We start from the raw sequence: 13,949 nt of genomic DNA on the forward strand, positions 1-13,949 counted from the left end.
TGCATAACATTGGGTAAGGAAAATGGGAAAGTTGTTTTAAAAATGGAAAGAAAGGGGTTTTTAGGGAAAAGTTTTGATAAAAGGATTTTGTGAAAATCCGGACGCTAAGGGGGTACCGAGGGTCCGTGGCGTTAGTGTAGCCTAGAGGGAACTAGGGAGATCGCCCTAGCGTGGTTAAGCTATTTGAGCCCCAAATGACGCCACGGAGTTACCAAGGATCAGGGACAGTAGCCAATCCTTCTCTCATGTCGCCAAAGGGGTATCGAGGGATGGGTTACATTAACGATTTGACAAGTGCAGAATGGAAGTGATTTCGAGAACTGGGAGTGACATACATGGCATTATACTTCATGGCACGTCATAATTTATTTTGAATTTGGAATTCATTGTTGTACTCTGTCCCGGCATGGCATGACCTCTATCCTCAATCCCTATTCATTATTTGGATTCATGGGGTCATAAGAGGTGTGTCTTAGGCACCACCTACTGAGCAAATTGTTTACCCCATTATTTAACATTTTTCAGGGCCAGGAAAAGAAATAGTGGATGCCGACCTTCCACAAGCATGAAGAGGATTAGAAATCAATTTTGATACCTTTTGTATACTTCCCAATCTTTTGTAAAGTCTCAAAAACATAGTGAAGTATATTCATGCTGCAAGCCATAACCATGTGTTGTATTTAAGACATTTGACTGTATTTAATGTAAGTTTGAGGCCATGTAAATGCTTATATAGCATGGGGGAAAGATGCTATATTTTGAGAAATTAGTAATGTTTATAGGTGTGTGATGTTGTATATTTTGCTGTGAATTCAAATTGGGTTTAGATTGTAAAGAGCACAACCAGAATGCATTTCCAGGTAGTTCAAGGTTCAGGGGTTTAGTTTCGGTCAACCCTCACCATCAGCCGACCGAAACCCTAGGTTCGGCCGACCGAACCCCCCTTGTCAGCCGACCGACACGCCTACAGTAAAAGTCCCACGAGCTTGCATTTTTCCCTATTGTTTCAACTGGCCGACCTTGTAGGTCAGCCGACTGAACCTGCCCTGTCAACCGGCCGATGAAGAACCATCAGTTGGCTGATCATTCCCTTTGACCTGCATTATTTGACTATTGTTGTAAGGTTGTATTCTAAGGTATTTTAAACCCCGGATTGATCCTTATGATGATTCTGGACACAGGAAATAGAGGATATGACCTAGTTAACCTCGGGTCAGGGCAAGGACCAGGTTAACGGTTCGGACCCAAGGGTTCGGGTCGTTACATAACACTTCTCTTCTCTTTTGCCTTATGGTGAAGAGACTAGTGATGGTCTTCTTCTGCTTCTTGTTTCCGCAATACTGTGCTAGGAATATGGCGCACAAAGTTTCATAGTTCGGAATGAACTTGTGCGGCCTATTCTTGAACCATTCCAATGCGGCTCCCATCAGACTAGTCGGGAAAACCTTACGCATGAATGCATCATTGTGATTGTCTAGAGCCATCTTCTGCGAATAGTGGTTGAGGTGACGAGAGGGATCTCCTGTACCATCAAACTGAGTAAAGGAAGGCATGGTAAATTTCTTAGGTCTGCCAACATAATATATGTTATCGGTGAACAAAATCTTCACCAGAATGTTCTTATGCTCTCTGGCCATCTAGGCGGGCGTCTGAATCCTTAGGAGCTTCTTTTCGTCAAAGGCGTCCTGGACACCAGCGCCATCTGGAATGCCATTAGACCACACCGTGAGCTTAAGGCTGGACTCGGCCTGTTCGTTCTGCGTCCAAGGAGGATGATTGCCCAAAGTGACCACCTCGGTTCTCGTCCTCTGCTTTTGTTGAACCCCGTTTAGTCGAACCTTATTACGCCGAACCTTATTAGGCCGAACTTCATTGGCTTGAGGTTCGTTAACAGAAGGAATGTTGTGGTTGGCGGGAGGTGCTGCCGCATCACCTGGTGGTGGCTACGGTGCTATTTGAGCCATAGCTGCTTAGAGGGTGTCGTTCTTTTGCTGAAGCAACGTAATCTGAGCCGTGCTGGCTTCGTTTGCTTGACGAAGTATCTCGAATTGTTGTAAGAACTCTTCTCGCATCTTTTGCACTAATTCCATCTGCCGATCAACTGCTGCTGTGGATCCTCCGATTGACATTCCTGATTGTAGTAACATAAACGACTTGAATCACTCGCGAGAGTATATTTCTATACGTTTCTCATAGACGGCACTAAAGTGTAGGTGCAAAAATTTCCTTAACCAAAATAGTTAAAAGAAATAATACAACTCACTCAAGGAAAATAACAGTTAACAAGAATTATCTAGAGAAAAGTGTATATTGCTCGATAATTTTTATTAGAGGACTAAGCCTCTATTTATATACAAAAATATGGTGAAATTATGGTAGGACTCGCCTTACTTGTCCTCCAATTTATTCCATATACATTATTCTTTACATATAGAGTTCTTTCTTTTTCATAATTCTTTTCATGCCAGACTTTTCCTATATGGAACTTTTCTTCCATGTAGGATTCTTTGATTATTAAGACTTGTTCCATCTTTAATGAATTTGGGCCGAATATAACTTGGATCGGCTAAACTTGCTAATGGACTGAAAGCTTAACATTAGCGACCTTGGGCTAGTAATGACTTTACTTGGGCTTGACTAGGGCGGGCTTCTGTAATCCATGAAAGATAAAAATGTACTTTTTTATTGCGTTGACGTGGACGACTATCATTGGAGGGAGATTTTTCCCTCCACAATTACGTTTTCAATTAAACCTAACCGTCAAGATCAAAAGATTCAAAATAATAATAGTTTATAAAATGTAGAAAACACCTTTATAAGCTATAATATGATTACAGTGCGTATTACATCCTTCAGGTGCTAAATGACCATTTTCGTTATTTCATAAAATGATGGATTTTTAAATCATATATAAAATGTGTATATAAGGGTAATTTACTCGAATTATAGTTTATATGTGTGAGACCAAATTAAAACTTTAGGATGTTTCCAGAGGAATGTGAAATGTGAAATGTGAAATGTGATATGCATACTACAAGAGTGTGTGTGGATATATTTATAGTATAAACACGCGTAGTAGAGCACAAATTGTCCGGTTCATGTTGACTTACCTGGAAAGCTAATTGGCTTGTCTCAAAATTTGCAGACACCGAATATGAGTTGAATCCTTTCAACAATTTTGTTTTGAGAAATTTTCTGAAAAAATAATTTACTTTTTGCATGTTTTGATCGATGGAGCCATCTTTGACACCTACTAGGTTCTCCACAATCAATCGACTGACATTGTTATTGAACAGCACTCAATTTTTATAGTTGGTTATTCTTTCTATTTCGTATATAAAAAAAATTATAATTCTAAAACAGGCGCAAGTCAATTTTTTTAATATTTTCATTTTGTATATATAGAAGTTTAAAATTTCTAATATTGCACCATACTTGCCCTCACAATTTAATCTCTCCATAATCACTAAACATTCCATATCACCATCTTTAATCACACCTCTTTTCCCGGACTCCACAACACCCTTTGAATTATTACTATTGTTTTTTTTTTTAATGAAGGATCCCAATTTCTAACAAGGTAGTAGAAAGAAAAAAAACAAAAACCTAAATAAAGTATGCTTGTCTACTTCTCTATTATTCTATATTTTACATGAAAATCATAAATATAAACAGGGTAGAAAAATGTGAAAACCTATATTGTAAAGTACACAATTCCCTTGTATATTTGGTTTAACCTCTCATCAATTAGTTTTAAGTATGGAGAACCTAACTACAAATAGTTCAAGCTAGTTTGAAGACAATGTTACTGTAAGAGAAGACTTTCTAGATTTGTTAAGTCCTAATATATTTGATTTATTGAAAAAAAAAAAAAAAAAAAAAAAAAAAAAAAAAAAAAAAAAGCCTAACTCATGGATCTCTCATTTCCTCTTACATTAGTTTTTTTTTTTTTTTTTTTTTTTTTCAAGATATATATTTTTTTTAAGATAAGAAGTATTTGAAGTTAAATTATTAGATGCCGAGAGTCGAAGTCTAAGTACTTCAAAATTTATCGAAAACACTAACTCACTTAACTATCGAAGCATCGGTATACGCTAGAACATGTATAAGCTTTGTTTTATTTTTTGTATAATTTACCTTACTTAAATATATATAATATTTCTTCGATGGTATGAAAATATTGTTTAAAATAAAAATACATCAAAAACAACTGGAAATGTAAGAGACGAAGATATTAATATCAATCAATCACTGTGACCCGGAGTATAAGTCCTGATCATGACATCTACCAAACACAAAATGAAGAATGGGACATTCAAGTGTCTGCTGCATATACAGTGGTGCGTTTAAACATATATATATATATATATATACACTATTATTATATAAAGTTATAAACACAAATATATGTAGTTATTCCCAGGCCTCCTAACTTGGAAGCATAAGACCAACTAACCCCCATGTGGGTTGACCCGGTTTGGTAGGACCAGGACCAGCAGGCAGCTGATTTGTCTTGGAAAATTCCACTTATAACATAAAAACGAGGTTAGATTAAAGAAAGCAAATACGATATGCACGTGAGAGACGGGAGTAGCTGTTAACTACTTTTTTCACTCTTACGACCTTCAAAACATGTACTTGTAACTCGTGAGCTACTTGTAACTCGCGAGCTTTTAGGCTCTTAATCTCCCTCACTGATAATTTTATCTTACGAGTGATCTGCCGAGAAAAAATGGGTTCTTTTTAGACATTTTTCTGTTCAAGTGTTCAATAATACATGATTCAACTATGTATGTATACTTTATATATATATATATATATATATATATATATATAGTTAAGACTTGACCTGCAATAGTGACAATTTGCTATAAATTTTCAAATATTAGGAATTTATATAGATTCAATACAGTGAAGTATAGAGTTTATTAAAGTTCATATAACATCATTGTACATATATAGTAACAATATTCAGTGGAAGTAGTGCTTAATTTGAATTGGTGGCAAAATGGAGTCGGGGGAAGAAGTGTGCCAAACTCTACTGCCGGGACTGGACTCTAACGGTCAGATTCCAGAATTGTCGTCGGAGGCGGTGGAGGAAATCTTATCACACAGGCCGGTGGCTCTCCGATGGTACCCTCGGCTCGTGGGTTGGGAGTCGAGGCTCCTCTGGATTCTTTCGTGGGCTTCCATCTTCGTATCCGTTTTCAACTACATGCTCAGTTTTGTCACCCTCATGTATACCGGCCATTTAGGCGCGTTGGAGCTTGCCGGAGCCTCCGTAGCCTGCGTCGGAATTCAAGGGCTCGCTTATGGCATCATGGTAATAATACTTACATAACTCTGCTACTTAGGTACCTAATTGCATATATATGTACTCTAGTTTGTGCGTACACGTTCATATATAAGAATCGAATCAGAAAAATAGTAGTTCCATTTCCATTAGAGTTAATGTTCTTCTCGCTATAGGGAGGGGCGGAGACAATTTCATCAACGACAAATATAGAATGTTCGAATAAATAAATAAACAAATATTTGATAAATATTAGAACTAGAATATTAACTGATAATATTTTTATGGAATATAATTATAACTTTTCTAGATGGTTCTTCATATTTTAAGGAAATAAATTAGAGTTTAATTAAAAAATGGAATTTTAACTTGTTTAAATGAAATCAAAGTATTTTGAAAAGTAAAAAATGAAAGAAGAAAATAAAAAACCCCTATAAATTACAAGTTCTCCTTTTCTTATCAAAAGACAAAAAGTCCTTTAAATTGCAAGCCCTCCTTTTCTTATCAAAAGACAAAAAGTCCTATAAATTGACTTGTCTTATAGAATATTTAATTTTTGTGGAACTTCGTTGCTCATTCTAAACAAGAATTTTTTAAAATTGAATTTAAATTAAACTGATTATATTTAACTCATAAGCAATATGCACTAATTTACAGTTGGGCATGGCTAGTGCTGTTCAAACCGTGTGTGGGCAATCATATGGAGCAAGGAGATATGAAACAATGGGTGTGATTTGCCAGAGAGCAATTGTGCTGCACATTGGGGCAGCTATCCTGCTTACCTTCCTTTACTGGTACTCTGGCTCAGCCCTGAAAGCCATCGGTCAGTCAGTGAGCATAGCCGAGCAAGGCCAAATTTTTGCTCGCGGTTTGATCCCTCAACTCTATGCATTTTCAATAAGCTGCCCGATGCAGAGGTTCCTTCAAGCACAAAATATTGTCAATCCTTTGGCTTACATTGCTGTCGGGGTATTCCTATTGCACATTCTTCTCACATGGGTAGCTGTGTGTGCCTTGAATTATGGCCTCCTCGGTGCTGCCTTAACACTCAGTCTCTCTTGGTGGCTTCTGGTCATCATACAAGGCCTTTACATACTCTTCAGTCCATCTTGCAAGCAAACATGGACTGGTTTCTCTGCAAAAGCCTTTAGAGGGCTTTGGCCTTATTTCAAGCTAACTGCAGCTTCTGCTGTTATGTTGTGGTATGTGATAAATTATATATATACATATATGTATGTATGTACCTCCCTCAGGTTTGTCAATATCCTACATTTGGACCCCTCTGTTTCATAATTCCACTTACCTCCATTGTAATCTCCACTTACTTTCCTTGTCAATGACCAGAAGGTCAATTTTGCCCTCCCAATGTCTGAAATAACAACAAACATTTTATGGACAAAAAGGTAAAATAGCATGTTACATAGAAGGCAAGTGGGATTATGAAACATAGAGGGAGTCTACCAAAAATAGGATTATTTCTTTTGAATTAATTCTGACCTTAATCATAATTAATTTGTAGCTTGGAGATATGGTACAATCAAGGACTAGTTCTTATATCAGGCCTCCTCTCCAACCCTACCATCGCACTTGACTCTATTTCCATTTGGTATATAGACAACATCTCTGTTTCCAGTTTTCATTTTCAGACTGCTTATATACTTGCACTCATAACTTCTTATGCGATGAAAATTTCAGTATGAATTACTTGACCTGGGACATAGAATTTATGTTGGGGCTAGCTGCAGCAACCAGGTAAATAAACAGTCTATCTTCTCATCATTAACCGAAATGTGAACGGTTCATTATTTTAGTTATGATGATGTAAAGCTGATTGGTTTGCCGGAAAAATTGCAGCGTTCGAGTCAGTAATGAGCTTGGTGCTGGTCATCCTATGGTTGCTAAGTTTTCAGTAGTGGTGGTGACCACCACGACTACCCTCATCAGTATAATTTTCAGTTCAATTGTACTAATATTCAAGGTTGGATTGAGCAAACTCTTTACAAGTGACTCACAAGTTATTGACGCTGTGTCCAATTTGACCCCACTGCTTGCCATCTCTGTTTTGTTGAATGGCATTCAACCCATTCTGTCAGGTAAAAAAATTGATTTTGATTTACCTTAGCAGTGGATTAGTGAACAAGACTCTTCTTTTGTTCAAGGGTCATTCTTGAAAAGCATTATAATCTATATATATATATATATATATATAATTCAGGTGTTGCCATTGGGAGTGGATGGCAAGGTGTAGTGGCATATGTTAACCTGGTCACTTACTATGTTATTGGTCTCCCTATTGGATGTGTTCTTGGCTTCAAAACTAGCTTAGGAGTAGCCGTAAGTACAATGAATGATCTCCCTCCCTCTCTATAAACATGTGTGTGTAAATGCACATTCTTATGTGTGCTGACTTTGTTCAGGGTATTTGGTGGGGGATGATAGTTGGAGTTCTCTTACAAACAGTAACTCTAATTATTCTAACTGCAAGAACAAACTGGAATACAGAGGTAGTCCTAGCTTTGATTCAATCATCCTCAACAAGTTAGTCATGGGTTGTATTTGTGTAGTCACCATTCATGCTGCAATTGCAGGTCGCAAAAGCCGCTGACCGCTTGAAGAAATCGGCAAATGAAGAAGCCTTAGACCTTGTGGACACCATATGAGGAAATTCAGATGTTACAGAACATTACCAACATGACATCTCTTTCTTCTTCTTCAACTTACAGCAGAAGAGATCGAACTTACTGAAACTAGAATAAGACTTCTAAAGTCTAATACTCTGTAATACAATTCTGTCACACGGGTCTTTTTGGAAAAGATGTTTCATTGCATGGAGATAGATTTATTTTGTTTTCCATAAAAATTTAAATAAAAACAAATCCATCAATTGGAACACAGTTGTACATGCTAGATAGGGTTTGAAAAAGTATGAAATAATGCAATTTAAACTGAAAAATAAAACATCAATATCCATATGTGCAACAAGATTTATTACAGTATGTTTGATCTATTTCAAAGTGCTATAGTAACATTTGAGTGATTTCATTTTCACAGAACATCAAGATGTTTTCCAACTAAATTCATTTCAATGACATAATGAATCTTCGATTATCATGAAAATCCATCCATTGTTGTTTTTGATAAATCCCAAAACTAAACATTCAAATGTGGCTTCTACACAAACCCTAACATCATCAAATTGGAAACAGAAATTGGGGAAAAGCAGAATTTGATCATGGAAACTTACCTTTGCTACCTTCGTCTACCATATTTGGAAGGAACGAAACAGCATACATTTTCGGAAACTTTCTAATCCACCTTTGAAAACCCTCTCCGCCATTGTTGAATAAGTTCGCCTCTTCTCCATTCGAGTCATTCGACGATGCAATTGCCCACTTGCCCCGTCTATTGCCGATGACTGGAACTTCCAAAGGTCCTTCTTTGATGCCTCCGAAAGGAACATTTTCTTCTCCTTTTGATTGCTTCGATGAATGCCTCCATTAAATGCCTAACCCTCATGCTTTGTTGATGTTTCCTACCTAAGTAGTAGTTATTATGGTGTTCCCAAGTAGTTGGCGACATTTGTGTTTGGGCCCTGTTTAGACTCTTTTGGCTAGATTGGGCCCTTCCATTCCTGCCTTTTGAACACAATTAAATCTACCCACCTCCAGTCAGATTTAATACGTTAGTTACAGTAAAAACAGAATTAAGGGGTTGATAAATTACAGCAAGATAACGGTACTTCTATTTCTAATCTTTACCAATTTGGATAATTTACTTGATTCCTTCTTTTCTTTTCTTTTCTTTTTTTTTTTTTAGGTAAAAAATTTAATAGATTCCTTGCTAAGAGTCTTTTTCCTTCTATATAAAAATGGGTTACAACCCATCAACCCATACATATACATCCAATTTTTAATAATTTTGGGTGAATCATATTTAAAATGGGCCAAAAATGAGTTGAGTAATTTTTTAATTTATAACTCACCCATCACTTAATAAGCACATATGTATTCTAAATTGTACTTAACTCATTTCTTTCTCTCTAAAATCACTCACGATCTTCTCTTTCTAAATTTATCTTTCATCAATTCTCTCTCTTTAAGTTTCTCTCTTTAAGTTTCTCTCTTTAGAAATTTCTCCTCCTTCCTTCACTTCTTTTTCTCTAAAACAAGTCGATAAATATTGTTAAGTTTGAGATTGTATTTTTTATTTATTATTAAATAAAATTTTAAAACCTTTTCCAAAAAAATTAAAAATAAAAAATAATTAAAAATTTTAAAAAATTATATAATTAAAAAATAATTAATAATTAAAAATAATAATTAAAAATTTTAAAAAATATAATTAAAAAATAATAATTAATAGATCAACGAATCGTAACGGGTTAACCCTATACATTTTCAACCCGCTCATTTGTCACCAATATCAGTACAGCTTATCACTTGTGTTATCAGCAGTTGCAGCAAAGGGAAAATGGTCATTTACATTGGTCATAGGAGCATAAAATTTTCTTGATGCTCAGTTTCATGTACCAGTCTTTCATCCCACTAATCTGTGATGGAATGTTAGTTATGTGATAATAATGATATTCAATGCGTAAACCTAGTGATTCAAAACCCATTTAGTGGGCGTTAATAATAACTACTTTTTAAAGTCCATCAAAGTGCTTTTCGGAATTGATTTTTATTTTTTTATTTATTTTTATTTTAATTTATTATCATTATTTTTTAAGTTAAAGCAATTGATATATACGAGACTTGAACATGGACTATTTGACCGCCTACTACTGAACTACCACACCATACCCTAGTTAGATAATTTATTGCTAACTTATTACAGAAAGAGTGTTTTTAATATTATAATATTTATACTATGCAAACCTTAAAGCATTAACAATAATTAACAGACATGTTAAAACCATCTTCTTCCTCCTCTTCAGGAGTATAGAAAAACCAGAATTCAGAACTGGTAAAAAATACTGAATTAGTGGAATAGACCAATGTTCAAAATAAATTGAACAGATGGACTATCCCTCCAGTAAGTGCTAAGAGCATTTACAAAATCGGAATGCTTAATTTAACTGATCTATGGACTGTCAAGACCATGGAACAGACCATGCAATTAAGCACTAAGGATACAATAATTAAGTTATTGTCTTCCCGTGACCTTCAGAGGCACATGCACAAATATAAGTACATCCATATAGGTTTAATTCAAATTGCTTTTAAACCTTTAACTTTGTTAGGTATGGATGCTTGTATTCAAGCAACTCTTCGGGATGCTCGATGTCTGAAATTTCACCCTTCCTTAATGGGTGCACTGGAAACCAGTCTATGCCATGGACCGGTTTATTTTAATGTCTATCCTAGTCTGAATTTATCTTTAACAGATAAAAATATCCATGAGGCCGTCAGTCTTCGTGTTCAGACCTATGGGTATGATTATTTACCTGGATCGGAAGTGATAAGTGTTATTTATCGCATCCATTACAAAGTACTTGATACTATGTGTCCAAATGCTATACGCAAAGACTCTAAAGGAGTGACAGCGTTATGGGACACCAATATGTACACATCTAATGTTGCTACAAAAAGGATGATTCCTTGGAGTGAAATAACATTTCCTGAACATTGGACGATTTCTAACGTAGTTCCGGCAAAGCCAATTGCTAATCATAGCTTGGACTGTGTTATTCAGGACCAAGATGGTGATGTTTTTCTGAATTTCAGAAAATCAATAGATCTACCTAGATTTACATCATCTAAAGGAAGTCAGCTTCCTTATCATGTTTCTTGTCCTCCTTCTCGCCATTCGATTTCGTCGGATTACAGAAAGGAAGATCTCCCTGAAGCCGTTGGTTCAAATCAACTCAAGCTGAAAGGAATACAACAATCTCAGAATCAAATTCCAAGAGGAGTCTACGAGAAGGCACCAATAGGTATGTCTCGTCGCCAATTTGGAATTGAATTCAGCCCAACTCCATCTAAAATGGGAATCGGAAATGAATCTGTCAAGGATCAATTTGATGATCCTACAGACATCAATGATCCTCATGAATATTAGTTTTAATGGATTTTGTCCCAGATAGAATTGCCATTAATACTGAATTTCAACAGGATCAATATAAAGAATTCAGAAATTGGTATTTTAAAGCTTTTGACCACAATCAATTACAGCTTTTTAAAACTCAATTTTATGATTTTCTACAAGAACGCAAAATGGTTATACCTTTTGTTTCTTGGTTCTTCATGACCAATCATTCTCTTGTTAATATAAACATACTGGATGATTTTTTCAAAACATGGACTACATCTGAAGATAAGGTTTATCACTTTGTCCATCCTCCCACTGAACATCTAATTCTGAAAAGGATTGACCCTGACAGTGGTGCCAAAGTGGAAACCAAGGCTTATAGCCAACCTAAAATAATTGATCCATCCTGTAATGCTACTAAGAAAGACATTTCTCATATTTACAGGCAGAACAATTATACGAGTGTTTGTTTGCAAACGATAGGATCTCAGCTTGGGAGAATTGAAACAGGAATAGACACAGTATTAAATACAGTTAATACTAAGTGTATTACTGATAAGACTTCTCCTCCTGAAGCTTCCTTATCCAAAGCATTGGTCAAACCTGCAATTGAAGTTCAAGGCTTCAATCTTTCACATCCTAAGAAGAATGAACTCTTCTTACTCAGAAAATTCAAGGACTTAAAATTCAGACTTTATCCCATGATCAATCTGAAATAGGTTCTGATTCTGATGATGTGTTATCTCATACTGAGGTTTTTCAAACTGATTTTACTCAGATACCTGAGTTAAACAGAATTGTCTATGATAAGAATATCCACTCCAATACAGCCCCTGCTCCGAGTAGATATTATTATCCCAGACCCACACCTCAAGATATCTTGTATGAAGAAGATTATTTTCATACACAGAAATCTTTTCATGGCAAGACCATTTATGAATGGAACATAGACGGGAAATCTGATTATCAGATTTACGAGGTTATTCATCAAATGTTGATGTATAGCCAAGTTTGTAAATTCAACAACAATACTGACCCAACCATTGCTAAATTTATTGTTGCTGGTTTTACAGGCATCCTTAAAGGATGGTGGGATAATGTTCTCACCGACATTCAGAAAGCTGAAATCTTTTCTGCTACCAAGATAGTTAAAGATGAAGCTACCCAACAACCCGGCACTGCTCCAGATGCTGTTTACACCCTCATTACCACTATTATCCAACATTTTGTTGGCCCCGAAGGCGCTAATAGTGCACGGAGTCGGGAACTTCTACAGAATCTACGATGTCCATCTTTAACTCATTTCCGGTGGTACAAAGATGTATTCTTGGCAAAGGTTCTCCAACTTAATGATGCAAATCATGAGCACTGGAAAGCCAAATTTGTAGATGGTTTACCAACCTTCTTTGCTGAAAGAATCAGGAAAAAGCTTAGAGATATGAATAATGGTATCTCTATACCTTACATAAACTATACCTATGGTGGATTAGTCAACATTGTAATCCAGGAAGGTCTAGCTCTCTGTAATGATCTGAAGTTACAATCCCAGTTAAAAGCACAAACATTAACTGGTAGAAAAGAAGTAGGTGAATTTTGTGATCAATTTGCCTACCAGACTCCCTTATCTTATCCTAAACATAAGAAAAGAAATAAGGTTGAAAAACCTTATAAAAGGAAGTATTCCAAAAAAAGAATTATTCAAAGGAAAAGGATAATTCTAGACAGTATACTAAGCCTAAAAGGAAATATATTCCTAAAGCAAAGGGTAAAGGAAAGCCCAAGGCTGAGGCTAAATGTTTCAAATGTGGACGTATAGGCCACTATGCAAACAAGTGCAGAACTAAGGAGAAACTCAGTAGTCTTCACATAGAAGATGAACTGAGACTTCAATTAAGTAAATTGTTACTTAATACTAGTTCTTCTGAATCAGAATCATCAGCTGATTATGGGGATGTTGTTATGGAATTACAGTCTTCTTCTTCCTCTGAAGCAGAAATTGGAAATCCTAGATGTTCCTGTAATCCCTCTCATGATGATTATTATAAGGCAATTGTTGAGATGAATGGATTAAGCTTAAATGTTTTGACTTCGACTCAACAATCCTTATTGGATCTTATAGATCATATCCAGGATCCTCAAATCAAGATGAAAGTCTTTGAAATAGGTTCTGCTTTGGCAAGATCTAATGAGGATACGGATAATCCAAATTTTCTGAGAGCAGAAAATCATTATAGCATGAAAGAAGTTCTAAGCAGATTAGAACACCAAGGACAAAATTCTCGTCCTGCTAATCTCCCTGATCTCAAGATGGAGATTAATCTTTTAAAAGAAGAAATTCGCCAGTTAAAGTCTCGTCAACATAACATGGAACTGGAAATTACTCTTTTAAAAGCAACATCTGTAACTGAAACTTCATCATCCCAGATTGAAGTCCCTCAAACCGAAAGCACAAATTATCTTCAACTCTTGAATCAAGTTACTTACCAAAAATGGTATATCTCTATCAATTTGGTAATTAATCAAGAGTACACTATCACTAATGCTATTGCCTTAGTTGACAGTGGTGCCGATATTAACTGTATCCAGGAAGGATTGGTTCCTACTCAATATTTTGAGAAAACCACTC

General features: G+C 35.9%; 1 protein-coding gene across 1 annotated transcript; it reads left to right on the forward strand.

Moving 5' to 3' along the window:
• Positions 1-4,588: 4,588 nt before the first annotated feature.
• Positions 4,589-8,125, forward strand: LOC132284379 (protein DETOXIFICATION 41-like). The gene is made up of 8 exons (XM_059786479.1): positions 4,589-5,323; positions 5,951-6,495; positions 6,813-6,899; positions 6,989-7,045; positions 7,148-7,386; positions 7,509-7,627; positions 7,711-7,797; positions 7,882-8,125. The coding sequence occupies exons 1-8, from the start codon at positions 5,009-5,011 to the stop codon at positions 7,951-7,953; spliced, it is 1,521 nt and encodes a 506-aa protein (XP_059642462.1). The 5' UTR covers positions 4,589-5,008; the 3' UTR covers positions 7,954-8,125.
• The last annotated feature ends 5,824 nt before the right edge of the window (positions 8,126-13,949 follow it).

The sequence above is a fragment of the Cornus florida genome, unplaced genomic scaffold, assembly GCF_030987335.1.
Source record: "Cornus florida cultivar Cherokee Brave unplaced genomic scaffold, ASM3098733v1 CherokeeBrave_3.0.0_Hap2_Chr11, whole genome shotgun sequence".
Classification (NCBI taxonomy): domain Eukaryota; kingdom Viridiplantae; phylum Streptophyta; class Magnoliopsida; order Cornales; family Cornaceae; genus Cornus; species Cornus florida.